Source organism: Aedes albopictus, chromosome 3 (assembly GCF_035046485.1).
Source record: "Aedes albopictus strain Foshan chromosome 3, AalbF5, whole genome shotgun sequence".
Taxonomy (NCBI): Eukaryota; Metazoa; Arthropoda; class Insecta; order Diptera; family Culicidae; genus Aedes; species Aedes albopictus.
This window is the reverse complement of record NC_085138.1, coordinates 77095744-77122670: the sequence shown is the minus strand read 5'-3', so window position 1 is coordinate 77122670 and position 26927 is coordinate 77095744. Positions and strand designations below refer to the sequence as shown.

Below are 26927 nucleotides of genomic sequence, written 5' to 3'. Positions count from 1 at the left end.
CTTGGAAAATTCAGTTTGGTTGAGGGCAACTTTTATTTTAGAAAATACCTGATGACGAAGAGAATAAAGCAGCCGAAAATATGCTAAGTTCTCCAATAAGTATTTTCAAACGTTGAAGAAGCAGTTTCTTTGGAGTGAGTGTTGCAAATCGAATTTAAAAGAGAAAGCCATTTCCTCTTGATTAGCCCACAAAACAAATGCATTTTTTATTGATCATCCTGTAGAGAAAACGTTTATTTTTCTGTTTTATAATATGCTCTATATGGGTTACATCCATATTTTTCATCAATTCAGCAAAGCCCTCGCATCATAAATGCAATATAGATTCTGATAAATGAGCTTACATGCCACATCTTCGATTTGGGTGTCACAAACAAGATATAAAGTGTAGTGTAGATAATGACTCACCTTAGGCAGCTCCCGTGGTCGCGGCCGCAGGATGATCCCGTCGTTCTCGATGTAATCCGGTACGTCCTTCCGGTCGCTGAAATTGAACACCATCGTGTTGGCCTCGATGGGTGGCGGCGGTGGCGCTTTAACCTTCTTCTTCGTAGGCACCACCATCGGGGCGGCGGCCACAGTTTCACCGGCGCCCGTCGTCGCCTTTTGGGCACCGCCCCACTTGGCCATAAAGAAGTCACCGCCGGCACCGGCACCGGCGCCGGTATTGGTGTTGGTGCTGACGTCACCCCCGGCACCGGTTTTTCCCAACATTCCACCACCGACAACACTAGAAGCACTATTATGGAGGAGGCCTTCTTCACTCTTGACCAAATTGATCTGATTCTTCTCGATTTCGCGTGCGGTTAGATTCACCGTTTTCGACACGTCACTAGCACCACCGGCACTCACATTGGGCGGCATCGACGACGGCGCCGCCGATCCGACTGAATCATTTATCACCACTTTGCTTCCATTATTGCTGTTGTTGTTGTTGTTGTTGACACTGATATTGGCATTGCTACTGTTGACACTATTGATATTATGCGTGACACTGTTGTTGGTGTTGCTGTTCGGCTTAAGGCCATTATTGGTGGACGACGCGAGACTTTCACGTGACAGTGGCACAGGCGGTTTGTGGGCGATCACAGGGGCCACGGCGGGCACTGTGATCGGCGATGACGACGTCGATGAGGAATTCGACGCCGACTGATGATCGTCGACGTTCAGTTTCTTGTTGGAGAGCAGCTTTGCACCGCCGCCAGCGCCGAGCGATGGCAGATGGGATTTGTTCTGCTGGGATTGGCCGTTGAAGCGGAATTGCGTCGTGACGCCCGCACGGGAAATGTTATCCATGGCGGCACGGGATACTTTTTTCACCTCCTGCGGATCGAACTCGTCGGCGTAATCGTAGTCGTAGTCGTCGCCTTCCGTGGTCGGTGCAAGGTCACACGATTGATCGGAATCGCTGCTATGGTTCAGCGAGTATTGGTGCTGTCGGTCCTCCTCCGGGTCGTCCGGATCCTCTTCATCGCTGGTGGCGTACTGGAGGAGCGCCGCGGCGGGCGGCTGCCGGGGTGGGGCTTGCGGCGGAAGCGCGGGCAGATCTTGCGGGGTGGAGGAGCGGGTGCTCGTAGGGGTAGAGGTCGCGATGTTTAGATTGCCGAGCTTGCTCGCAAGAGTTGGAATCGATGGTGAGTCGATGAACGTGAGAGCCGTACTGTTCGGGGTGTTGTTTTGCATACAGGCGGCAGCAGCTCGAGGACTCTCCGCGCGGTTTGTCGTCGTAGTCGTCGGCGACGCCGCGCTAGAAGTGACTTTGTGTTGGGCAGTGCTGTTTGGCGATAAGGCGGGTGATTCATACTTGAGACGGTAGGATTGCGATTCTGGTACGCGCACAGATAGCGGCGGTGTGGATGTATTGTTATTGTTATGATTGGGAGACGATGCCGAGTTCTTGAGGTTGTTAGTTGTTTCCAAACTGTTACGGATCACGCCAATGTCCAGCTTCGGGAGCGCGGGCTTCTCTTTGAGACCGTTGGTGGCAACCGGAGCGGAATTTCCATTCGATTTGGGACTAGCAGAACGTGGTATGATATTTGGCTTCTTAGGACTGAGCGGCGGTTTGGGATGTGTGATCGGGGGCTTATCCTGCGAAATGATCGACTTGTAGCAGGCTACCTTGGCAGCAACTTCCCCGGCAGCACCGTTAGTTCTCGCAACAGGTCGTCCTCTACGATTGGCATTAGCCTCAAATATTTTCATCGTCTGCCGAACGACATCCGGCGGAGGACGTTCGTCCGCATCGATGAACGAGGTCAGCCGCTTCGGTTTGGGATCGCCTTTCTCCCGACCGTTGATAATCTTTTCCTCGATCGTGACACAGTCCGTTATCAGGTCAGCCTTGCTCATCGCCACCGATGATTGACAGTTGTTGTTGCCACCGTTGGTCCCGTTCGTGCAGCTAATCTCATCCAGTATGATCACATTGCTATCGTTGCTACTGTAGAGATTTTCCTTCTGGATATCGCGCTCCCAGGCCTTATGATCGTAGCGCACCAGCGCCTCAACTGATCGAGCCCGTTTTAGCGAATCGGCACCACGCTGCTTATTGTACCGATTGTACTCGTTCTTCTTCTCCGTCTGTCGGCCACTTCGCGTATAACTGTTCTGCACGCTCTTCTGGAACGTCGAGATGTACTCGTCGGGCGTTTTTGCTGTTTTCGCCGTTCCCGTGTTTATTTGGTTGTTCGTAAATTGGCCAAATTTCCCATTCTGGCTCTGCTGCTGGTGCTGCTGCAGATATCCCCCCTTCTCCTGCGACGACGGTTGGTGATGATCCTTGGAGGACTCGATCGATTGCTCCCGTTCACTCAAATCTTCCCCTTCCTCGTCCAGCAGATTGTTCAAACTGGTGGCCCTACGCATGTTGTTCAAAGAAGGCCTCTGCTTGTTCGCGGATTGCCTCAGCGCAAGGCTCAAATAACGACACCTCAACTTTGACACTATTCCCGGTCCATACTTTAACTCCTCAGACGAGTCCACGTCAACGGTGGTCCCCTCGCCTCCGCCGTTCCCCACAAATCGCGGATTCTTCTCGTAAACAATCTCTTCAGCACTCGCTGCAACCATTTTGGGGCTGCTGCTGCTCGAAGCACTTGAAGTGTTTTTCTTCGATCTTAAACCAATCTCACCGATTCCACTATAACTGTTACTTGTTTCCCCCGAAGAAGAAGCTGGTCGCGTTGTTAGCTCACAATCAAGACTGCTACTAGCACTAATACCATTACCACCGGAGGTGGCGGCATACTTTCCCACTGGACCACCACTCGACGACGCACCACCGCTGCTACTATGGAGATGGCTTAACGTGAACGATCGGCTGGTAGTACTACTGGTGCAGCTGGTGCTCTCCGGACCGTCATTGGAATGTGACTGCTGAGCGTGCAACGGCACTTCGGCTGCTCGAGTGGCGGCGGCGACGGCAGCACTGTGGCTGGCGATGGTATTGGTGCTGCTGGTGCCCACCAGTGCTGCAGACTTTACCAACACTTGCGGCGACGTCGCTGGATGTTCATTCACTGGCGAATGACCTACGAACACCGGGGCCCCAAAGAGCGACGACGTCGGGGTGGTAGCTGCGGGTGGCGAAGCAGGTGAATCACCATTATTATTGTTATTATTACTATTTGCACTACTACTATAACAACTATTGCTAGGGGTAGGACTAGTCGCTGGCGCTGATGGTGATGATGATTGTACACTGGGGGCGGTGGTATCTGCCACGGTGGACGGTGCTGCCACTACCGATGGATCTGTGCATTGGTTGGGATTGGTTTGAATGAGGTGCACAAATTGGACATTGGCGAGGTGCAATTTACAGAATGCCCGGGGGAAGATAGGGAAGAAACAGAGAAAGAGAAACATACAGTTAATCACAGTCACACAAAAGCACATGTACATATCCCATATTCCCTCCCCGAAAAGAGGCAGGCAACGAAACAACTAGGTACCTACTGATAACAGAATACAACCCTGACACAGAGGCCCTCTCGGGCTGGAAGCAAGTTCACTCGAGTCACTTCGAGGTACCCGCACCACGACACAACGTTAAAAGTGTGCTGTGTTGTATCGGTCTCCTGTGCGTTCAGTCAACAAGTCACTAAGCAGAGTGGTGCTCAATTTGTGGGGAACGTGACACAGTTTCAATGCATATTTTTCTTAAGTTTTTTCAATTACCTACTCAATTGCTGTTTGTTAGCAGGGTGTCTACTCAATTATGAAAATGAAATTCCCTGATATTTCCAGGATTTTTCCAGGTTTTTTAAAATAATTCCAGGTTTAAGGTTGAAGGATTCGTCATTGACATAATCGTCATCATTGAAAGTTCGAAAGCAGTTTTCTCATTCTAAACTGAAATTTCTGCAGTGAAAATAAGTTCACTGTACTCCAATCTTCAGCCGCAATACAGTGAATACATTTTCACTGCGGAAATTTCAGCTTTGTACGAGAAAACTGCTTTCGAATTTTCAATGATGACGATTATTTCAATGACGAATCCTTCAACCTTAAGAAACTTACAGAAATATGATTCCGAATTTCTAGAAATTTATAGGGTCGTCTTGATGAACACTTTTTTTTGGGATATTTCTAGTGCAAACTATAATGACGTTTAAGAACAACATTCTAGCAACATTTAGGACGGAAGTTAGAGATGAGATTCTGATTGAATTCTTCAAATAATCTTGGCGGTATGTACTTTAGGAGATTTTTTGCATAAAGAACATTTGGTCTAAGCATTCCTTAAACAAATCTGAAGTAGTTTTTAAAATATTCCGACAATATTCAAGAAATATTGCTAGGAAAACAACAAGAAATTACACCATATTCTAATAAAATATATGCTTGTCCATCCAGCAGAAAATCTTCGGAGGAGTCCCTAAGCTAAATTTTCTTGAATATTGTTGGAAACTCCGTTTTAAAAACTGCAACTAACGTTATTAAAATCCTCCAAGAAACCTATCACGTACAGCTTCTCAGATTTCTCTCGCTCGAGTTCGTGAAAAACATGTGGGGAGCTCAGAAGTAGTTATGAGAAAAAGTGGGTTGAATAATCTTTCAGACATGATGATGATTAACCTGGGCTTGTTAGGGGAATATCTGTAAATAAAAAGAAAATCGCGTTAAGTACTGTTCCTTTGAATTCCACTAAGAATTTGCATCCTTTGACAGATACGTATTTCGACCTCAACTGTAAGGTCGTCTTCAGTGTCTTGTACTTGACTCGACTCAGTCAAGTACAAGACACTCTGAAGACGACCTTACAGTTGAGGTCGAAATACGTATCTGTCAAAGGATGCAAATTCTTAGTGGAATTCAAAGGAACAGTACTTAACGCGATTTTCTTTTTACTTTCAAACATTTTTGTTTCGAATCGTTCATGAATTGTTCCAAAAACTTCTAATATATTTTCATATAAATTACTTAAAAATTCTTCCACAAGTTTCCCATAATTTTGTTAGGAATTTTCAGGAATTATACTGAAATTGGTACGCCTTTAAGTTTGTTTATGTATTTTTCTAACAATATCTACAGGCAGTTGCGAGTTTGTTCGGCAAACCTCAATAAATTGTTCAGTACACTTTCTCCAGGAATGTGTCTAATAATCTAATAATGTGCACGATTTGTTCAGGAATTTCTTCAAAAAACTTTCAAGGAATTCTGCATGAGCTATCTCATGATATTAGGAGTTCCAAGGAGTTCCAAACCGTAAATTTATGATAATGTCTGAATATTATTTTGTTAGTGGCGGTATTTTTCCGTATGTGGCAGACCGTATCTTCGATTATGTTTTCTGTTTAGTTTTTAGTTTACAAAGATTAAAGCATTTTCAAGTTTTCTTGTTACTTTGCAAAATTATATGATTTTCTTTAAACTTTCTAAATTTTTCAAAACATGACGAAAGAGGTCTTCGAAATAACAAAACAAGTGGAAAGTACACTGTTGAAAATGCTTTGACATACATGTGCACAACAGAACATGTGCTCGATGAACAAATTGAGATTTGAATTATGAAAAGAAATCCACGTACTCCGGTGAGACTCAACACACACTGTGGCACACACTGGAACTCATTCCTTCTTTACACAACGCACTCACCCTTTCGGGATAAAACTATGGAGTAATTTCACGCCATGAAAATACCCAATAGAATTAGGTACAAGAGTTCAAAACATGTTTGAAATACTCAAATCCCTCTGGAGAAAAATAGGACAAAACCGCATTTGCTATTGGAAATTTGAAGTAAGCAGAGCTTTTTCGTGCCCACTAAGTCGATTCTATAGCTACAATTCTCGGGCGGAAGCTAGAGATTCATAACTATACAAAAAAATGGTTTATCCGAAGATATTTTGAACTTGAACAGATCAGAGTTCTATTCAGGAACCTCTTGCAATAGCTATGGTATACCACAATGAAGGGCGTAGTAGTAACAAAACCATGAAGCGAGTTATCCATAAAATGTGGTCGCAATTAATTAGTACAGGGTCCCTAGTTTGTTGAGCAGGGACGTCTGAATACGCAAAGTTTGCGAAGGAACACTCAAAAGTGCAAAGATGGTCAAATAGAGACTCCCTCATCTGACACATGCCGATCAGTCAACTTATGACAAATTCTGCTCATGCAGATTTAGGTTAGGTGCAATTCTATGTTAAGTAACTGTACTACCTAAGTAATCCATCAAACCGAAGCATCCCAAATTAATGTTTGAGCTACTTCAGATGATGTAATCATCGTAGCAATACTGCCAAATATCAGCGAAAAGATGCTGAATGCAAGAGCTTGCTTGAAGGCATCCATAAGGAAAGATTGAAACATACTGTTAACGTTATTCTAATATATAGCATGCTCGAGGCATGACACTTCATTTATAATGAAAGAAGCAAATCTGAGTTCACAAGGTAACCTATACAGAAGTTACCCTACGAAAACGAACTTTTTGAAGTAGAGCCACTTGGGCTTCACATGCTTTTTACGCTGAAAATCGATCTGAGGTTTCCTAGCCATAGCCACTACCCAAACTAGACAGGATTACACTCTTCACAATCACAGCACAAAAAGGAAATATCAACGACAAACCAAATCGGTGTCAATTGAAAAACGCCAATGGCGAGAACGCATTAAGCGAACCCATATAGGTACTAATGTAAGCTAATTTACAACATTTGAATAATCCCGCCCTTATTTAGCCTCAAATTTGAGACTTAAGAAAGGACAACTGATTATCTCGGAGAGACGCAATGTCCACTGCACCATTGCTCCGGTTAGCGCAGTAAAGGGCGTAATACTGTGGAGGATGCCCCAATTCTCCACGGGCTCCTTTTGTAGTTAGGTTTTTATTAGACCCCTCTAACCATTCATACCTTGGCACGGTAAGCATAAAGCCGCAATACACCATGAATTAGGGGTCATCAGTTTAGTGGACTCTTACCACTGGATCAGGCGGTCCGTAGTGTTATTCTTAGCCAATTGAGACAACCGCTACCGACACTACACAGCTATCTAGGCTGATCGGGAAAAGAAGTTAACATTGATGGCTAAATTCCAAACGAGCCCGAACAGCCCCCGAGCTTAAAATAACATGCGAATAGTAAATAAAAAGAAAATCGCGTTAAGTACTGTTCCTTTGAATTCCACTAAGAATTTGCATCCTTTGACAGATACGTATTTCGACCTCAACTGTAAGGTCGTCTTCAGTGTCTTGTACTTGACTCGACTCGTACTTGTCGAGTCAAGTACAAGACACTGAAGACGACCTTACAGTTGAGGTCGAAATACGTATCTGTCAAAGGATGCACATTCTTAGTGAAATTCAAAGGAACAGTACTTAACGCGATTTTCTTTTTATTTACAGATATTCCCCTAACAAGCCCAGGATAATCATCATGCCAATAGTATAATATGATATCATATCAAAAAATGCCATTTGTTTGCCTTCTAGTAAATGATTTGAAAATAGGTAGAATAACTTCCGAATGTATAATTTTGTCCTTGTAACTAATTTCGTTATGGTGAGACATTATTGATAACTAATTATGCTATTGTTCTATTCTCAATAACTCAATAAAGGTATATTTTGCAATTCTCAACCTCAAAAATTTTTGTTCTTGGTTTGCCATTGTAATGTCAAAATTTGACATTCCTTAGTTATTTCATCGAACAATGTCAGTTATTATGTTTGCTCTTTTGTCACTTATTTCAAACAAACCAATGGCAAATTTTGTTATTAAGTAATTCTATTTTAATGATAAAACTTACCATTGTTTTGCAATTCTTTTCTGCCCGGGTACCCACGAAGATAGAATTGAGTCTGTACAGAAGCAGTTTTTGTTATATGCACTCCACAGATTAGCTTGGTCATCATTTGCTTTGCTGTCTTATAAATCTCTATGTATGCTTATAAATATTGAAACATTAAAAGAGCGTAGAGAGTTCGCCATGGTTTTATTCGAAAATAATATAATTTCGTATAGAATATTGATGCTATTGAGCTCCTATCAAAACTAAACTTTTACTTGCCCTCACGAAATTTGCGTCATTGAGAGCTATTTTCTATTAATTTTCACCGTACTGACTATGCCAAATTTAAGCCCTCTAATCAAATGATGCTTGTTTATATTAAACACAGTGAACACATTGATTTTTACATTTTCCAAGACAAGACTTAAGGAATACTTTAGATCATTACGTTAACGAAGAGTTGCGTTCCAATGTAATATAAATATAAGTGAACTAGTTCTTAAAATAAAATGTAACAAAACGGTCTACATATGTGATTGATGACAATAAATAAATAGAATCGATGGGAGGAACCATAGTAACTTAAAGTGGATTCAACAATTCTGTATATTGATTTCAGTTTGTCTTCTGAATGCGGTGATAGATTTATATCCTTCGCTGCAATTTACAGCGGGGTAGCACGGACGTCAACCACGAATAGATGAGCCATAGTCCACATGAATTTGACATGTTTGGGAAATTGACACTTTTGGGCACTCTGACAGATCTGGGATGTGCACGACATTTGCGAATTAGTCATTCATTACCATATGTTTTTACTTAAGTAAAACGTGTAAAACTAGCAAACGGTTATCAAAATTTTATCGTGCAATCGTTCGAAATTACACGACAACGCGAAGATAGCAAATAAATCAGTAAGAAATTGTGTAATGCATCAATTTTCAGCAAAAAACAATTTTGAACGTGTTTTTGTTGTGAGCTACGGGGATTTTGCTTTTCGCTGCCCCCCTGGCAATTTAAGATTATATGTTTTTGATCAGCTAGAGAATTTTAATCTGACAAGTACCCAGTGCCGGATGTGGGGGGGCAGGGGGGCCAGGGCCCAGGACCACCACATTTCAGGGGCCCCCACAAAATTTCACTTCTCGGGAAAAATGTGAAGCGAGAAAAAAGTAGTGCAAGATTTTTGTCATAAGAATTTCAAATGACTTTCTACTGGCAAAATGCATGTTATATGTCGTAATTCCTTTGATAAACACTGCAACTATTTCTCCAGCTATTTATGAAATTTAAGATTTTGCCTCCAAATCATATTTACATTTATGTTTTTTTTTGTGTAATTGCTTAAGAAAATTACCGGAAATCCTGAAGAAAATGTTTGACTGAATTCTAAAGGATCTCCAAAACTTAGTTTGTTTTTTCTTTTCTGTCTAAATCTTTTGAAAACATTTTGAAGAATGTTTATAGAGTTCTTGGAAGAATTTAAGGGTTTCCCCGAAATTTAGAAGTATTTTTGGAACTCATGAGTTTGATTTTAATTACACAGCTTACAAATCGGAGAACACCAAAATTGTTGAAACATCTTTTTAGAGGAAATCTAGCATGAATTGAAAGCAGATTATTTTAAAGAATTTCAGTCCGAATTCTTGAATTGAGAGACTTGCTCAACGAAATAAGGATGAATCTTCGGCGAACTCCTGATAAAATCCATAAATTACTTGAGAAATTTAGAAAAAAATGTGGGAAATGGGATAAAATTTGCTTTTGTTTCCTGCTTAAGATTTTCAAGAAGTTTAATAGGAAATTAAGTCCGAAATTCCATCATAAATTTGTAATGGGATCTCTCTAAAATTGCTTCAATATTTTCTTTTAGAATTTTCTTTATGATTTCAAAGTTTTGTGAAACATTCTTCTGGGAGGTCGCCAGTATCTCTCTTGGGGATGTCACGTTGGAATGAGTTTTTGTTAAGTATTCATTTTTATGGTGATCGACCAGTCATTTTTTCAGAGGCTGTAGCAGGAATCCACTAGAAATTATCTTTGGATTTCGCGAAAACGACACTATAGATTGCGCTACAACTTTTATCGCATGTTTTGCTGTAAATTCTTCTTGCAATTTCTCTATGAACTCTGGCGTGAATTTTTACTATATCTGGGATCCAAAGCCGCAAACACACTCTTGAAAAGCATTTTTTTACTTTTATATAAATTTCTTTCATCATCGTTTTCATGCTAGAATTTAAACCATGTTATGCATTTAGTAAATTTAGCAAACACCAACATTTTGCCTAGATCTGCTTATTATTCCACATCCACATTCTTCCACAACAACATTAACATAATGGTAAGCATGATTCATATTTTTTTTAGATATTTTCCACGTTATATAAGCAAAAATACATCCTCTATCGAAAGGGCCCCCACAACTCTGTGGCCCCGGGCCCCCACATTTGTAAATCCGGCCCTGCAAGTACCAGTATGTAATCTTGTCAAAGATAACATCATTGCATAGCTTTAGATGGTCTGGGATGGCAAAAAAAGTGTCTACGTAGATTATAAGTACCGCCTGATGTGTGAACAAATGATACAACCTCAGTAGGAGATACCTCAGGAACATCATCTGGAAAGTAAGCTGAAGCTACAGCGATTTCAGTTCTAACCCTAGTGATAGCTAACTCTACCATTGCCGCAGCAACATCCCGTTTGAGAATTTCTGTACTAGTGTAGCATTCCAAAGTTTTACGAACTAAAACAGAAATTCTGTGAGAATCTTGTTGGTCATTATAAAAAAGTAAGTGGGCTATATAATCACAGCTATAATGGCGTGGGTATCCAGCATGACCATACTGGGGGGTGACGGTTCCGATTCCCGGTCGGTTCAGAGACTTTTCGTTATGGATATTTCCTTGACTTCCTTAAGCATAGAGCATCTTCGTGCCTGCAACACGATATACGCATGCAAATTTATCATTGGCAGAGGAAGCACTGTGAAAGTGCTCATTGAACACTAAGCTGAGAAACAGAATTGGTCCCAGCGGGGAAGTTACGCCAAAAAGAAGAGTTTACTATTATGTGTCAGTACTTGAAGAAGTTTTTTCATTGGACCATACTGCCCCCACTCGCATAACAGTACCATTTGACTTTTCATCACTTTTGAGTTAACATTATGGTCATCATTTTCTATGTAGGGTAAATCGGGGTAGTTTGACCACCCTAATCAAAAGTCGTTTAAACATGCAGAAAACAACGCAAAATCTCTCGTGCATCGTATGATCATAATGATTCTGATAATACTACGCAAGATACTTGAAAATATCAAAGTCAATTAGTGTTTATAGGGTATCGGGATGCTTCGTTGGCATAGTCCCCACGTTCGGCCTATCTCAACGTAAACCAAAAACTCAAACAAACACGCATAACTGGATATCGGAAAAGCTATGCGCCAAACAACTGTAACATTTCGTTTCAATTTAAGCACTTTGGAGTGTTGAAATTGAATGAAAATGTCACTTTGTTTATGTTTTGTAAACGCCATGATTCTTCGGCTTAGTGGGTAGTCTATACACATGATCATTATTGGCATGATTCTGGAACATTTCGAATCGACTTTTCAATAACTGAACATTTGATGCGACGGTCAAAGATGCTATTTTGAACTTGTATATTTGTTTTCAACGAATAGTAACTATTTTACAAATTGAATGTGGGCCGAATATTGAGGACATTTTTTTCACTATGTACCCAAATCTTGGCCCATCAGTAAAGTGACGTCAACAACACCGATAAAGTGACGTCAACAACATTGCTTGCGTAAGAACTAGAAAGAACGAAAAGGAAGAAAGATTTTGTGTGCGGTGACTGTAAAAATATAACACAATAATAGGGTTGCGTTGTTTTCCTTACTAAATTAAGAAAAAACTTTAGTTTAAGTAATATATTTATAGTTTTTTGAAAATTTGGCTCCGAAAATGAAAATAAAAAGTAAGATTGATGAACAAACAGAGATAATACTTCAGCAGAAATATTGAAAAAATGAGATAATAAGTGGTTCTAGTGCATGGAAAGTAATAGGCCAACGTTGTATCCACTAATAGGCCAAGTTTTGTACCATAGACCAACGTTGCATACCATCGCATCGAATATTTTCAACTTAATTAAGTAAATTCTTGAATATTTACGTTAGTTTACTTCCAATTGGTGAAACAAGCATTGCCTAGAGTGTGTAATATGGTCAACATATTATTTCTAGTGCTATTAATTCATGAGTTATGGTCAAAATTGTCAAATCGGCTTACAAATTAGGCCAAGGAATGGTACATATACCCTATACGCCAAAAAAATATTTTTGAAAAAAGTTTGATTTTTTCTTCGATTTTAAACCGTCGGCGTAATTTGAGCACCCAATTTTCAATGAAGATTTTTTTCGCCTAATGTAACACAAACTTAATATGTACCGATAGACATTGAATTGTAGTGTGTCAACTTGAAGTATACAGAAAATAAACTAATTTTAAAGCTATCTAATGTATTTGAACAAAAGGAGTCTTATGCCCTCTTCGGGGTAATTTGGTCAACGTTTTTCAATTTTATTTTTCTAATTTACTGTGGGCTTAAACTAATTCGTTCTAACGTTTCAATGGCTTCCATATCAGACCAGTAATAGAGCTGTAAGGTCGGTTTGTTAAAAATATTAGATTTCAGATGATTTTTATGAGATGCTCAAATGGCCCCATTAGCCAAATTACCCCGGCTACCCCTACTTCCAAAAACCATAATAAAAATTACGAATTTTTATGTCAATGTGTGAAAAAAAAATACCAAGTCATGATATTAGAAGTACCGAATAACAGTCTAATCATGGATTTTTGTGTCACGTTACACAAAACTGAACAACTTTGTAGTGATTGTAATATTTTTCACAGTTATGTATTCATGTGCAAAGCAATCTGTGAAAGTTTCGAGATGATCGAAATATTTTTCAAATTTTGGCGATTCTTCAAAGTTTTATATGGAAACAAGTTTTCGAACTTCAAATGCCGTTTTCTCAATTCCTACTTTTTACAGATGGAACTGTTATGCGAGTGGGGGCAGCTTGGCTCTTGAGTATGCAGAAGCACATCTTGCGTGATAAAGGTTTACCTATATAAACTTAATTCTTTCCCGCCTGAGACAATGATTTGGGGGACTTTTACCACCGTAACAGGCAGTCCGTAGGAATATTCTTCGTCAGTTGAGGAAACTGCTACCGACACTACTCGGCCATCTAGGCTGATCGGAATTACAAATAGATCAAATTCTTTCAAGTCCGAAGTTTAGAAAGGCACTACCAATAATCACCGAGTCTGATTTTGGGTGGATATTGACTGGTGAAGTCACTTCATGTAGTCAAGGTACCAAGAACACTTGCAAAATGGCAGTATCAGGTCTAGAGGAAACGAAGGCAATGAAGTACACTGAAGTTTTTTTTTACGACGGTAATGGTCCCGCGTAAAAAAAAACCGCGTAAAAAAACCGCGTTATTTCAAGACCCGTCGTAAAAAAAAACCGCGTTATTTCAAGACCCGTCGTAAAAAAAAACCGCGTTATTTCAAAAAACGTCGTAAAAAAAGTCAAGTCACGTTAGATGTGGTGCTGACTATTTTACGCGTGTTTTTGAAAAAACGCGGATTTTTTTACGACGGTTTTTGAAATAACGCGGTTTTTTTTACGACGGGTCTTGAAATAACGCGTTTTTTTTAGGACGGACCGCGTAAAAAAAACCGCGTAAAAAAACCGCGTAAAAAAACCGCGTAAAAAAAAACTTCAGTGTAGAAGAATTCATTGCCGATTGGCGGTTCGCAACCAAGTTACTTAGGATTACAAACAAGAGAGATTCTTAAAATGGAAGGCAAGAACTTATCAAAAACGAATAAATACATGAAACAATATTTAATATATTATAGTCGTTGTTATTTTTCCACAAAAATATTGATACTGCATGCTCCTTGAAGGGTTTCCTCATGTTCTACAACTCTATCTCAATTGGGAACCCCTGAAGATGCTTAAGGTTCATTCGGCGTCGTCGTCGCCGCCCGTAAGTACTGGTATACGGATGGAATGTAAACACATAAATAAACTATGAAACGAAAATTATCGAGCGAGAGCGACCCTATACCAAACCCAACCCAGCACATCAGAAAACAGAGAAAGTGAGTAGGAACAGACGGCCCATGAAAAAAAAAACGGAGAAGAGCAGCAACAACACATGCAACAGTCTGCGCTTCTTTGGGGCCGGAAAGTACCGCTCGCTGGGTTGCTCTTTGTTGGTGGAAGCTCTGCCTGCGCGCTGATCGCGCACAGTGCGGTGGATGAAGTCAATTCTCGCGAAATGTGAGAGTAGGAACTGGGCAGAGCAAGAAGAAGAGGAAGACCATCTGGCTGATTGTCTGACTTGATCGTGTATAGTGTAGTGGAGGTACGATGATGATGGTCCCATCTGTTCGCTCGTTGAGTGGAAGTGCTCTTGATTTTATGCGAGATATACGAAGATCTGCAACAGCACAGCCAACAGAACAGTGATGCCATTCGAGGTGGTTCGGGAATGCTGAACCTGTCCTGGACGGAAGGATGGATGGAAGATGGGGCAGATGGTGGGAGAACTTGCCCCAAGCGAGAACGGTAAACCTCGGGGATAGAAAGTTTTGGAATGATAACCTAGCGTAACATTTGGAAATGGGTTCAATATATAAGTTTTTTTTTGGAATTTCTTCTCTACTGAAGAAAAACATTCTCTACAAAACTGCAAGAATTCGAGACTGGTTCGGAATGGATTTCCTCTCATGAGACTGTAAACAACTACAAAAGCCTGGTGATCACGTTCTATCGTCAGTAGAGTAGGAGTTAGGACTATAACAGTCAATGACTACCCGGACTGGTGAATAAAAAGATCAACCAATCAGAATAATGTGAACTAACCTTTATAAACAAAATCTACAAGACTTCGAATCCCTCCATTATCGTTACTGTTGAAAAACTCTTCATTAAAATATGCCGATTGACTGAACCTTTTGTGACATGTCACGCTAGAAACGTCCGAAGAAAAACCTTCAAGACATGCTCAAGTGGAAGTAAGTAGTTTGTCGTTCAGCCACAACCATGCTCGCTCCAGAGCCACTGAACCCAAGAGAAACAAATGGGGTTTGAGAGCTGCTGAGGAAACATCGCCCCGCGGGAACCGGTTCTGAGCTGGGCCGTGGATAAAAAATGGTGGATTGGGATAATCTTCTGCACCACACACTCGCACGCATGCATTCACACTCTCAATTCTACTGCAATCTAAATACACGCGGCCCGGCCAGATCGTCGTTCTTGCCCCACGGCTATCGATCATCGAATTTAGAAAGTGTTATTTTGACTAATCGACAAAGAAGAGGCAAAGAACGAAAGACAGCAGCAACGAACGACCAACCACACGCAGCGGATCGAGTAATTCGCTTTCTACAAAAAAGAAAAAAAATACACGACGAGAAATGGGAATGACCCGAACCGAGGAAGAATGCGGCGCAATCCCATCCAATTCAGGGGAAATCGGTGCGAAATGCGATGTGAGAATTAAACTCTACACGGAGAGACGAAACTACCCAAAAGTGAGTTCTTTCCACCCAATTTCGGGGTTGCGTGCGTCAAACCAATTTTGAGTTGATGGAATCGATGTTTATGTTGGGTTGTTCCCGCTTGCTTTCAAGTGAAAAAAAAATCTAATTTTAATCTTTGTACCGACTTTTCGAACCCTCTAAGCAGAATACTCTCTTTCAACCCTTTGGAGCCGGAGGGGTCATATATGATCCCAACATAGAATCGGCTGTACAAATTCACCCATTCGATAAAACAGAATACTGTCTTCGGCAAAATTGCTGCTATTTAAGTCCTCTATTAGGGAAAATGGGTATATTTGTATTTGCTGCTTCATTGACAACCTAGAACATCCTGAACAGCATGAAATTTGTCAAGAATATCAAAAGGTGTTTTATATTCTGGGATGTTTTAGGTGTTCCAAACTGTCCTATAGTGAAGTCCTTCAAATCTACAAGAATAATGTTATGTAATTACGCCAAAAATAATAGCATTGCATGACCAACTGGGGTCCGTGAAGCTCTTGACATCTACAGTGTCATATATAGACCCTATAGGGATATTCCAGGTCAGCCAAACTACCTTGGAGTTCAGAACTTCAGGTCTACACTCGTAACAAGAGCCATATCTGTATTACTGAGTAATGTTGCATAATCAACCACAGATACTGGAGTAATCTGGAGCCTACTAGCTTATTGCAAACCTTTGGGATATTCAGGATCGTCCAAACTGTTCTATAATAAAGCCCTTCATATCTACAAGATTAATTTTATGTGTTTTCGCCATAAATAATAGTATTGCATAATCTGCTGGGATCCGCAAAGCTCTTGAAATCTCAAATGTCATTTAGAGACACTACAGGGATATTCCAGGTCAGCCAAACTACCTTGGAGTTCAGGACTTTAGCTCTGCACTCGTAACAACAGCCATATCTGCTATACTGAGTAACGTTGCATATTTATCCGTGGTTACTGGACCAATCTGAAGTCTACCCAAGTAACAATGGTAGCTGAACAATGGTTGGTTAATGGTGCCAATAGCTGAATAAGCTGGAAGCTGAATATCAAGTTGAATAGTAGCTTGTTGAGTGTATAACGTATCTCTTGTACAGCCTATCATCGTAAGCTGAATATGATACTCAATAGAAGATAACCCATCTACTCTACATTTCTTTATTCAACTTATCTTCAATATTGAAGGTTTAGCATTAAATAAAATAAATAGAAAAAAAAAACAACACTGTGGCACTCAGTACCACCACTTCAAAAAAATACTAGAGGAATGTGAAAAAGTGTTATTTTCGAAAAACATAGAAAATAGTTATTTATGCAACGAGTTGCAAAATGATGATTTTTACAGCACGAGTCGTAGATTTATCCAACGAGGATTGCCAAGTTGGATAAATATGACGAGTGCTGTAAAAATCGAGTTATGCAACGAGTTGCATTCAACATTTCTTGCAACGACAAAAAACATTCACTAGAATAAGATCATTTCTATCAGTACCATTGCGCTTCGCGGTGATTCAATGGAAACGACCACGTGCTTCATCATACGAGAAACAAAATTTGAATCAAGCAAGCCGTGCAAGCCGTGCAAGTTCTTACCGTGGAAACTTTGGTTGTTGATCAAACAATTGCATTATGATTCATAATGCAACTGAAATGAGTTGCATTATGAACTATAATGCAATTGTTTGGTATAGTGCAGAAAAGTAGGTCGTTTTGTTACTGAAACGGTTAGTATAAACATAGAAATTATAGTGTAGAGTCGCAAAAAGGATTTTCTCCTCTCCGATCATCGAACGCTGGATTTCATTACTGCAGCAGAAGCCACCATATCGAAAAGCAACTTGCACGGAATATGCAAATGATACAGTATCAAGCGAAATATTTTTATTTGAATAATTGTAAGGCATCAATGATATCCCTAGTGTTAAACAATTACCAGGGGAAAGAGAATCGGCAGGTTCCAGTTCCCTGGGCAGTGAAGGTGGTGGTTCGTGATGCGCAACTTGATGAGCCGTCGGAAGAGGAAATCGATTGCTTGTCAGAAGTACTCGGCCTTTAATCAAACTTCTACAATGAACTAACAAGAAAAGCATAGAAATTGCCAATCGATCATAATGTTAGGCATCAAGCATTAAAAGATCTCTTACGGGTTATAAAACACCAATACCGAGATGACGAAAGAGATGTGGGTTTTTCACGTCGAAACTGCCAGCGTTCCCTAAAAATAGATAAAAGAGTATTTATCTATCCACGCCTTAGTAGTATTTTAAAGATATTTACCTGTATTTTTTTTATTCATTTTGCGTAACTTCACCAGAGATTCACGATTATCAAAATCGAGAAGCACTGAACTGTAAACAAAACAATGATGTTTTGACAGCAAATGTATGCGTTCATATCCAGCACTTACACCGCTTATTCAACCTTAGCACAGCCTTTGTTCAAAGCCGTTCAACCTTTAATCAGACATGGCAATATATAACTTGTTCTACCACGAATCACTATGCCCGTACCATTCCAGGTGGAGCAGATGCTAAGGTAAGTGACTATAGATCAAAGCATCGAAGTTCGATTTTCAATTATAATAAAAATTTATATATTTCTCTTTCAGCCACTATGGATTGTATCCTACATCTACGCCTACAAGAGCCTGATGGTAATTCTGACTAGAACTCTGTGGGACAAGTTTCATTTTTTTTTTGTTAGTGCGGCCATAAGTGATGATTAATTGCTGAATTAAAGATGATTAAGCGTCTCCAATGCCTCATCTGATCCTTATCTGTTCTATAAATAGAATAATAAATTATTCCCATTCAGGATATGAGCGCTTCTACAACCTTAATTCAGCCACACAGAGAACTTAAATCAACTTATGGCTGAATAAAATCACCAAAATTTGATGTTTAGGAGCTGAACAAACGATTACAGTTTTTTTGCACAGCTTTTGTTCAAATGAAGGCTGATTTGCACAAGCTACAGAAGCGCTTAATCAACATCAAATTGTTACCTGGGTACTTGCTTATTGCAAACGTTTGGGACATTTAGGTTCGTCCAAACTGTTCTATAATGAAGTCCTTCAAATCTACAAGAAAAACTTCATGTGTTTTCACCATAAATAATAGCATAGCATAATTTGTTGAGATCCGTGAAGCTCCTGAAATCTCAAATGTCATTTAGAGACACTTTGTGAATGTTTCAGGTCAGCCAAACTATCGTAGAGTTCAGAACTCTGGGTCTACACTCGTAACATCAGCTATATCTGACATACGGAGTAACGGTTTATAATCAATCGCGGTGACTGGACCAACCTGAAGTCTACTATATATTATTATGAGCCTTTGGGACATTGAGAGTCGTCCAAACTATCCTGAAGTTAAGCTCTTGATAGTTACAGTAGTTATTCTCACAATAAACTTTAAACTGTAATATGTGATCGCCCTGACATATCATGAGTCATTTCAAGATAGTTTTGAGATATTCCAGATCAACAACACTACTCCGGAGACCATTGCTTCAGGTCTACACTTGTGATAATAGCTTTTGCCACTACGTTAAGTTATAATCCACTGTACTTACCAAAGTATTTGGAGGAACAATAAGCGTTGTTATATATTTTTGGGATATTATGGGTTACCTTAATGTTATGAAGCTTAGTTGATAAAAACAACCATTGTGACATGAGGCGATTTCGTTTTAGCTTTATATAATGAAAGAAGTTTCCGTTACACCCTTAGACTTTAGGATCTAAACTCAAGAACAGTTTGGATGACCTAGGATATCCCGACTGATATTATACTGTCTATTGAGCTTTCAGAAGACTTACTGGGCCTGATAGATTACAAATAGTAGCTTTGTATAATGAAAGAAATTACCGTTACACCCGTAGGCTTTTAGGATCTAAACTCAAGAACAGTTTGGATGACCTAGGATATCCCGACTGATATTATACTATCTATTGAGCTTTCAGAAGACTTACTGGACATGACAGATTACAAATCGTAGCTTTATATACTGAAAGAAGTTACCATTACACCCGTAGACTTTAGGATCTAAACTCAAGAACAGTTAGGATGACCTAGGATATCGCTACTGATCTTATACTGTCTATTGAACTATCAGAAGTCTTACTGTACATGAAAGATTACAAATCGTAGCTTTATATACTGAAAGAAGTTACCGTTACACCCGTAGACTTTAGGATCTAAACTCAAAAATAGTTTGGATGACCTAAGATATCCAGAAAAATATTCTGCATGATATTTTACCCTTTTTATTTTATTGAGCACGATAACACCAGAAAAACGTAGAAAAAGTTCCATAATAACGCTTGGAAAAAATCCGGCTTCAAAGGGTTAATGAGTGTAATCAGTTTCGTACCTTTTAATTAAAAGGTACACGGAAAATCCAAACTACCTAATATTTGGGTCTATTTTACTCAAAATTGAGTATATCGAATAAACTCGTTACCCAAAATTAGGTTATTTTCCCTCCCTGGCTCACCGATGTTGTCAAAAACAAACAAAGATGCATCTACCCAAAGGGGCCCTTGACCCCAATAAGCCTTTTTTGGGTAAATGTCGGTTTACTCAAAATTGAGTGGAATGAGGGGGGTCTTAGGTTGAATTTACCTACTCTTAAGTATATTTTTAGCTGGGGGTAAAGGCAATCTACCTAGCGTGAGTTTAATCGATTTATTTTGACTTATTGGGCCAAACTATGGAATTGCGTCAAAAGAACTCAATTTTGGGTAGTTTGGCGGTTCCGTGTACGAAACTGATTACACTCATTAAAAAAAATCTAATTTTAAGTTTTTTTCACCCAACCGAAATTTCGACTAGGTTGTATTCACTCAAATTTGAGTACTGTGCTAGAAACTCTGTGTTGGGTTGACGCACTCGAACTGCAAAAGTTGGGCTATTTCTCTCTTCACTCGCTGACAACAATAGAAAGAGCGCATGAAAAGGGAGATGAAAAAGAACTTAAAATTGAGATTAAAAGTACCTAACTTTGAGTTTTTCAGTTTCTCCGTGTACTGGTGAAGTTAGTTTAACTCCACCAGAAACTCTCCTTCATCAACAAGTACAATGTACGCTCCTTCAAAGACACGAGATGACAACTTTTTTCTTCGTCATCGTTTGCTTCTTCTTGACTGTGAATCACTGTGGAAGTGCTGATAAAACTCAAAGCCGAGAAGCAGGGTTTGTCCCAGCAATGACGTTACACTAATAAATTAAAGGTGGACTTGCTGACACTCCTCTAAGAAATCATCCTGGATTTCGTCATGAATGCATTCTTTGATTTCTCCAAGGATTCCTCCAGATTTTTTTTTTACATTCCTTCGGAAATTTTCCAGATTTTTTCCTATGGTGGCTCCAAGAGTTCTTGGTGGAACTCCTCAATACATTCCTGCTGAGATTCTTTGAACATTTGCTCCAGGAATTCATCGTGGGAATCCCCCAGAAATTGGTACTGTGATTTATTGATAGTGACAGAGCACAACTCTGGCAAAGATCCCTTCAGCCATTTCTGTTACTATTTTTTGCTAAGATTCGTCAATCAATTCATGCTGAGTAGCAAAACAGTGGATCTGGATGACGCGGAAATCGAGGCCAGAGAGTTTCACATTCATTGTGGCATCGCTGATGGCGCATCAACTCAGAAGTCGCCACAAATAAAATCTGAATGCGGTGAGATCTTTCTAATTTATATGTTATCTTCTTATAAAATATTGGATAGAAATAAGAAGAACAAGGGTTGTAAAGGGGTGGGATCTGTAATGCTATTTTATTCTCGTTTCAGAGAGCGAGTAATGGTGCTTATACCTTGGCTTTCGAGCCCGGACACGGATTAAATACCTGTGTTCCATCCCAGGACTACGCATACCAAAGGAGTGCATATTAACCTTCATAGCTACACCACTCCCAACGATTCTGTACTCAAACCTTATTCCTCTGAAGACGAAACGATTGGTACAGTTGTCCCCGTTTCTTCAATAATCAAATTTGAAAACTTGTGTCAACCATGTTATTCATAAGTGGATAATCTGATTGCCACAATTTTTTTGAATTATCTTTGAACTCATTAGTCTGCGCAGTGGGCCTGGCCGTTTCAATATTTGTATCACATGCTGCAGATATTAATGTTGACAAGAAAATTCCAGAAGTAATATTCCCTAATAAATCAACACTATACACGGACCGTAATGTAAACGGTGCAACAATATCCCATACTGTTCCAATTGTATCCCGAATGGGTGGTTAAGCACGTTTTATTGTTATCATTTTCATTTATGCGGGTTGGTATTTCCAGGATGCTTTTCAATACTGGCTGTGCAAGCATTAGAATAGAATAGAACAGATTCACCAAGCAATTCATGCTGGAACTCCTCTAGAAATTTATCCTACGATTTCTTCAGTGATTCTTTCAAGGATATCTTCAGGAATTTTTCTAGAGATTTTTTCCCAGGGATTTCGATTGTTTATGACTGGATTGTATGACTGGATGTGGAATGTCATATTTAGATGTTGAACTTGTAGAATAGAATTCTTGAATAAACGAGTTAAACGATTGCCAGATTATAGGGAACATTCGTGTGAGGAAGCTTATTTACGACAGTAATCGTTCAAACTAGATATAACATTATTTACTGATCATTTCATGAATTTGTAAATCAAATCATGTTGAATATGTTTATTAGATTCTCAAAAGATAGAAGATCAAACAATTTTTCACCAGTACGTCAGGCTAAAATAGGGAATTGAACCGAAGTCCACCGAAGTTTATTCAGCTATTCTAGGATTCTTACTAAATTTCTCTTCCTGAAGTTTCTTCGCAAATTATTATTATTTTATTATATGTATGAGAAGAAATTTATGAAGTAATACTTCAACGAAAAAAAAAATCGCCGATCTTTCCTCCAAAAATTAAATTGTTAGTAATTGTGATAACTTTTTCTAGAGTTCTTATATGGTCTACTGGTGCAGCAAAATAAAAATAATTGGAACAATAGTACGATTGCTTAGAAAATAAAAAAAAAACAATAAATAACTGAACTTTTTTAAAGAATGGCTTCGAAACTCATCTTATATCAAGTTGCGATTTTCTGTGCCCTTCTTTATACATGTTCAAAGATTAGGTATGTGAATAGATTCTACACATCAGCGCAGCTGAATATATCAAAAGAATTTCATTATTGGCGTCGAGAAATTGATCTTGTATTTGTTCAAATAGTATCTCACTGTGTACAAAATGGATGCTGATTGGTATTCAGCATCTTCAGTGCGATAGAACTCGAGATTACCATCTTCAAAATCGCGAGGCAAATTGTAAGAAAGAGAGGCAAGATAGGAAAAATGACACGCCATCCCATTTCACCTTAAATGACACCAGTAAATTAAACATGTGGAATGAAGTAATGGGTAGGACAACTCCTTCTACCAAAATAGAGTTGAACAACAATGGATCTAAAACGTCTGATAATTCGGAAGTTTGTGAAATATTTAACAGCTGTTTTTAAAATATTGGTCCAAAGCTTGTAGAAACTATTAAGAAGAATAATGCTAATCCGTTAAACACCGTAACTCGTTTGGAGCAAACTGTTTTTCTAAACCCTACCGATACACGAGAAGTTACTTCTATAAGAAATGAACTGAACATTAAAAAGAGCTGTGGACCCGATAATTTTCCTTCTAGTATCATAAAATCTAATACTGCTAAATTTGCATATATGTTCACTGAACTCTTCAATGAAATGCTTAGGGTAAATAAATATCCTGCCTGATTGTTTAAAAGTCGCTAAAGTCACATCTATTTTCAAATCTGGTGATAGATCTAATCCATGTAACCATCGCCCTATCTCATCGTTGTCTGTGTTAAGTAAAGTTTTTGAGAAACTATTAGTTGGTAGACTTGTTGTGTTTCTCAACAAGCATAAGGTTTTATATAAGTTTCAGTATGGTTTTAGGAAAGGATGTAGTACATCTACTGCTATCGTTGAAAGCTAGTCGAATTTTTAGCAAACAAAATAGATAATAAATGCATAGGCCTCCATTCATCGGCAAGCCTCGTTGTATAAATGTACGACTCGTGGTGTAATTCTGCACCTTGTTGCGTAAACTACTATTACAGCTCTTTTGTCCACTAGGGTACTGCGTGAGCGATTCCAATTGGCGGCTGCACTTACACTTTGTACAGCGCCTAAATGTATTCTATTCTAATTCCACTAAGGGCCGATTTCTTCACCCTGGCTTAAGCGTTAAACCAGGTTTGACTATATGGGTAAGCCTGGCTTACCGGTTAAGCCGAGGTGAAGAAATCGACCCTAATTCTAATTCGAACTGGTAGGCTTTGCGCTGCAGTCACTTTTCTACCCTGTCCATGGTAGAATGATGAGCACCTGAGACGAGCACGATGTTGCTGTGTGGCTCTTGTCCTATTTCCAGTCCGATTGGGGGTCCATTATGAGTTGCCGTTAACCGATATCCAAGTTTCCGGGTCCATTAGAGCATATGCTCAGAAGAGGGTCAGGGGTCAGCCGCTCTCGGGGGGAAGAGCAACTGACGAAAAATTACAAGTGCCGAGGCTGGCATCGAGCCCATGACCATCCACTTATGAAGTGAACGTGTAGCCACTACGCTACGGGCCCCGGTATAAAATAAAGTTAGCTTTCTTTGATTTTGCTTAAAATTAGCATTGCTTCTTATGTGAGACGAGAAATTGATTTTCAGCCTCCATTGTCCACGACGGTTGCGGAAAGTACAGGTGAGTTTCCACTAGTGCTATGGTTTGCCTCTGAGATAAAGAGGTAGGTGAGCTAGTTGGGGACGTCACTGAAAGTATTGAAATCTATCAGAAATTCCTAAAGAAATTCCATATGAAACTCCTCCAGGAGTTTTACCCGGAATTTTAGTTTTACAGAAGCTCTCTATAATTTCTTCGAAAATTCTCTCTACTCTGATTTTCTCGTGAAGTTAAACTCAAAGTTCTTCCAGATATTCTGCCCGGAAGTGGATTCTTTAGGAATTTTGTCAGACAGTCCTTCAGAAATATATCGTGGGCATCTGCCAACATTTTTTTGAGAATCAGACAAAACTACACACACAGTTCCACTTAGAATGCCATAATAAATCCTCCGGAAATTGCTTCAAATGTTCCATTTTTACTAGAAATTCGGCGTACCGGTAGCTCTTCTGGAATAACTGAATGCTAATTCAGATTAGGAATTTAACATTTTTTGCACGCGTCGAAAATGTCTTTTCAAATTTATCTACAAATTCTCACTGGTATTTGTCCAGGTATGTCATGGTTTTTATCGGTTCTGCGTAACTCGTATTTGCCCAGCAGAATGGATAAATGAAGCCAACTTTTCTAGAGTTCACCGCATGTAAACAGAGGCGCCACCGTATATGGACATTAAGATTGTGACAGCAGTGGACTTATGTCAAACACACAAGTCTACGGTGGCGCTGTCTGTGCATTCCATAGCGGCCGTTCTAGTTATTTTAGTGATCCATTGTAGAATAGCTGGTAGTACGCTATTCGACAAATTTTCATTTGCAAAGTGATTGAATTATAGCTTTTACAGTTTTCTTATCTGTGCGTTTTAGCGTAGTTTAAAAAAAGAATTATTCGGGATTATATTAGTTTCTTTTTCGTGATTAAGTGCTGCAATTCGTAGTTATTTTCTCATGTGTATCATGTGTGTTTGGGCGATGCCGCTACTATACCATCTGCGAATTTAGCGACTTGCTTAATGCTAATTCTAATGCGAAATTCTTACTAGCATTTGTTCAGAAATTACATCTGCAGGTTTACCTGAAATTATTCCAGTTGTTTCAGACAGCATTTTCATGAACTTCTTCAGACCGTCAGCTAGCAATTCAGTCTGTAAATTCTTGAAAAATTTCTTCGACAATATCTCCAAGAAGTCCATCGGGAATTAACCAAGAGTTGGAATAAATTTCAGCAGAATATTGTTAAGGATATAGTTTGCTGGAGTTATAGCGAAAATGCATAAATTGGAAACTCAAGAGGTCCAAATAAAATTTCTAAATCTTTCTAGATAAGAATAAATCGAATAATTCCTCAGAGAAGGTACATTTAACCCCGTCCTCACCGATGCGCTCACTCCGACGAGTGGACGGTCATCGATACAAGTGGGTCAGCTGGGAATATTGAATGTAGGGCATTATCAACCCGTACGTACACACTAAACGTGTAACAACAACAACAACAACTATCTCAGCTCCCGCGTTCCATGGCACTTCGCGGCAACAGGTCTGGAAAGTCTGGAATACACGGGATGTAGAGGTACGTACCTATCATGTTTGGCTGGACAAAGGCACAAAACAGAGGAGAGCGAAACCACGAAAAACTTTCTACACCGAACCGAACCGATCAACGAGAGCATATTAATGAATCGCTGCCTCTGCTAAACTACCTTCCTTCATTGCAGTAGTTACGACTTTCGAATCAGATCACTGCCGTGCTACTACCGTGGGCGTGATCGGTTCTTGCGATGGCGTTGATGATGATGATCAGTATCGTTTGCGTATTTGGTTTTTGTTTTTGCGTGACAACGGCAATGAATGCCAGTCGAATTGAAGAGGGATTCCGCTTCTGGTGGGATTGTTTCAATGGACGACGATGAAACGTTAACTGGAATGCATGCGTAAGTAGGTAACTAGTGGAATGCAGTGACGCAAGTTTGCCTCTGAAGAGGTAATAACATAAAACAAGCAAATAGGTTAGCGCATGGCGGTGGACTCGCATGAATTCACCATAAATTCCAATATGAACATTTTCAGGAATTCTTGATGAAGTTGCACCAACAATTTCTCCAGGACTATCATAAATATTGGATTCATAAAATTCCACAATTTCATAATTTTCAAAAGTTTCGTGAATTAGTTGTGGTTCTTACATGGCAACATTTACATTACATTTTTAGATTTTATTCCTTACTAGTGTGCTGTATTTCTGAATTTCCAGATTGATGACATATCTCCCGACCTTTCCCACATTTCCTGAGTGTGTGACCACCTTCTTTTTACAATAAAAACTTCAATT

The 26927-nt window shown here is 39.6% G+C and overlaps 1 protein-coding gene across 5 annotated transcripts in view; it reads right to left on the bottom strand.

Annotated features, from left to right (window-relative positions):
* The window catches only part of LOC109399713 (homeobox protein 5), a 425270-nt gene that overhangs the window by 343294 nt on the left and 55049 nt on the right, over window positions 1–26927 (bottom strand). For 4 of the 5 annotated variants that reach the window (XM_062856465.1, XM_062856468.1, XM_062856464.1 and 1 more), the window contains one exon: window positions 409–3755. In XM_062856465.1, the coding sequence (XP_062712449.1) occupies window positions 409–3755 (3347 nt within the window). The remainder of the gene's footprint in view (window positions 1–408; window positions 3756–26927) is intronic. The other variant, XM_062856467.1, reaches the window with a different exon arrangement.